The sequence below is a fragment of the Homalodisca vitripennis genome, chromosome 4, assembly GCF_021130785.1.
Source record: "Homalodisca vitripennis isolate AUS2020 chromosome 4, UT_GWSS_2.1, whole genome shotgun sequence".
Classification (NCBI taxonomy): Eukaryota; Metazoa; Arthropoda; class Insecta; order Hemiptera; family Cicadellidae; genus Homalodisca; species Homalodisca vitripennis.
Genome location: NC_060210.1, coordinates 112,453,527 through 112,455,600, shown reverse-complemented (window position 1 = coordinate 112,455,600; position 2,074 = coordinate 112,453,527). Strand labels below are relative to the sequence as shown.

Below are 2,074 nucleotides of genomic sequence, written 5' to 3'. Positions count from 1 at the left end.
AAATTTAAAAGTGAAATATTAATTTAAGAAATTACTTGTTACAGCAGGAAAGAGAACTATGGCACTTCGAGTTGCATTTTCGATTGTTTTTAACACAAGCACATTGTTTGGTTTGACATTTAGTTTTGCAAGTGCATCTCGCAAATCCTTGGCCGCTTCCTGTTGACTGAGCTGTTGCAACGGTACGAAGTCCTGTTTCTTGATCAGGCACGTCTTCTACTCGAACTAGGCTTTTTTGGCAAACTGTAAACTGTAACCTTGCGTACAGTTGTTTCAAAACTCCGTTGGCGGTCCCTAATTTGTAAAACCCATCTTCTGTCGTATCCATGACCACTGCCAGAATATTTCTCAAGTCACCTCTTCCTTTGTCAACGTCAGGAATTGGAACACGAACAGTGACTCCTTTGGTTACGGGGGGAAACTTTTTATCGGAATTAGCTTTCATTTTCTTAGCTTGTTTTTCAAGACAAGCTTTTGACCTCTTCCTCTCTTTATCAATATTTTCCGAATTAAAACAAGGGACACACAACAGGGGTTTTTCAGTATCATCACACCCCTGAATTGAATGGCCACATGAAATATGTATGTCCGCTAAACATTTTTTGCAGTTTTGTTTCTCATTAGTTTGCTGCAAACAAACGCTACACATTTGTAGAAGGCTAGAACTGACCGAGACATCAACGGTTGCCTCATTAACTTCTGAAGTGTTATGATCGGTTTGGAGTGGAGGTTCTAGACTTGACATTGTTTGTGTTTCTGTTGTGTGCATGTTATTAACCACTCTTTCCAAATCTTCTTCGCTGTTAATGGAATCCAAAATGTCTCGAGGCAGAGAAGATGTTGTAAGACCGACCTTTACTTTACAGCCGAAGAAAGCCTCATAGGGCGTTCTTTTGATTCCTGAATGTAAAGCTCTATTTTTCATAAGTTGCACAAATCTCAATCCCTCACTCCAACGGTCAGTTTTTTCATCTTGCATCCAAGTCGAAATCATGTTTTCAATATCTTGGTTTGCACGTTCTACACTACTCTGACTTTGAGAATGACGTGGTTTGCCATGAACGATTTTTAACGTAGGCCAATAATCTTTTAAATATTGTAAACTATTTTGTTTGCAAACTCCCTTCCATTGTCTGACTGCAATATACTTGGTGCTCCAATGAGAGTAAAAATATCAACTAGGTGATATGCTACTTCCTCAGCGGTTTTAGTTTTCAGAGGCTTAAGAATCACAATTTTTGTCAAATGATCCTGATAGACCATTATGAACTTAAATTCCCTGTCGTGCTGTGACTGGAAATCAATTACATCTACTTGACAACGAGAATTAAATTCTGATGAAATCAGGGGCTTTACTACCACTCCTCTTTTCGAACCCTTCTGTTTCTTCTGACATGGCTCACACAAACTAATATATAGCTCAACATCATGACGTGTAACATTTTTGTACTTAATATCTAGCTCTTTTAACATTTGATCTCTTCCACCATGACCAATAGCTACATGAGCTTCATGGAGAACAGTAAATAAATCTGAATCGTGGACATAAGATTTTACAACAATGTCTCCTTGTTTTAATGGGTGTATTAGTTTTTGCACATTTTCTACGATCATTACATCATACCTGTTGAGTAGCCAGTAGTGACGAGGTTCCTTTCTGGGCTTGGCCTTGGCATCTTCGACCTCCAACACCAGCTTCTTATAGTCGTCTTCAGTAAAAAAAAACACTATTTTTAGCACTTGCATTCCGAATTTTTACAAGTTCGGCACTAAAACGAAGTTTCATTAGCGATAAACGATCACTAGAACTACTGATACTACTGTTCACTTGTGAAATTTTCAAGCAACAATACAGTGGCACGACAGAACAGAACTGAAGCGTAGGCCTAGCACAATACTGTAGCGTGACGGAACAGAACTGAGAGCAGCAGCGTTATAGCGGGGATGGGCGGGGGGAGTAGGTGAGGCAAGCACGTTGTAACTTGAAAACAATGGAACAGACAGATTTTTAACTCTGCCTGAACTCCAGCAGGCATTCTATAGAATGCCTAGGCAAAGTATGAAATGTTTAAAA

At 39.2% G+C, this 2,074-nt stretch overlaps 1 protein-coding gene across 1 annotated transcript; it reads right to left on the bottom strand.

Moving 5' to 3' along the window:
- Positions 1-1,089: 1,089 nt before the first annotated feature.
- LOC124361155 (KRAB-A domain-containing protein 2-like) lies at positions 1,090-1,746 on the bottom strand. The gene has a single exon (XM_046815195.1). The coding sequence runs from the start codon at positions 1,744-1,746 to the stop codon at positions 1,090-1,092; it is 657 nt and encodes a 218-aa protein (XP_046671151.1).
- Positions 1,747-2,074: the final 328 nt, after the last annotated feature.

Bases quoted from the DNA above. Each gene is read 5' to 3' on its own strand.
- LOC124361155 (XM_046815195.1), bottom strand. From the start codon at position 1,746: ATGCAAGTGCTAAAAATAGTGTTTTTTTTTACTGAAGACGACTATAAG.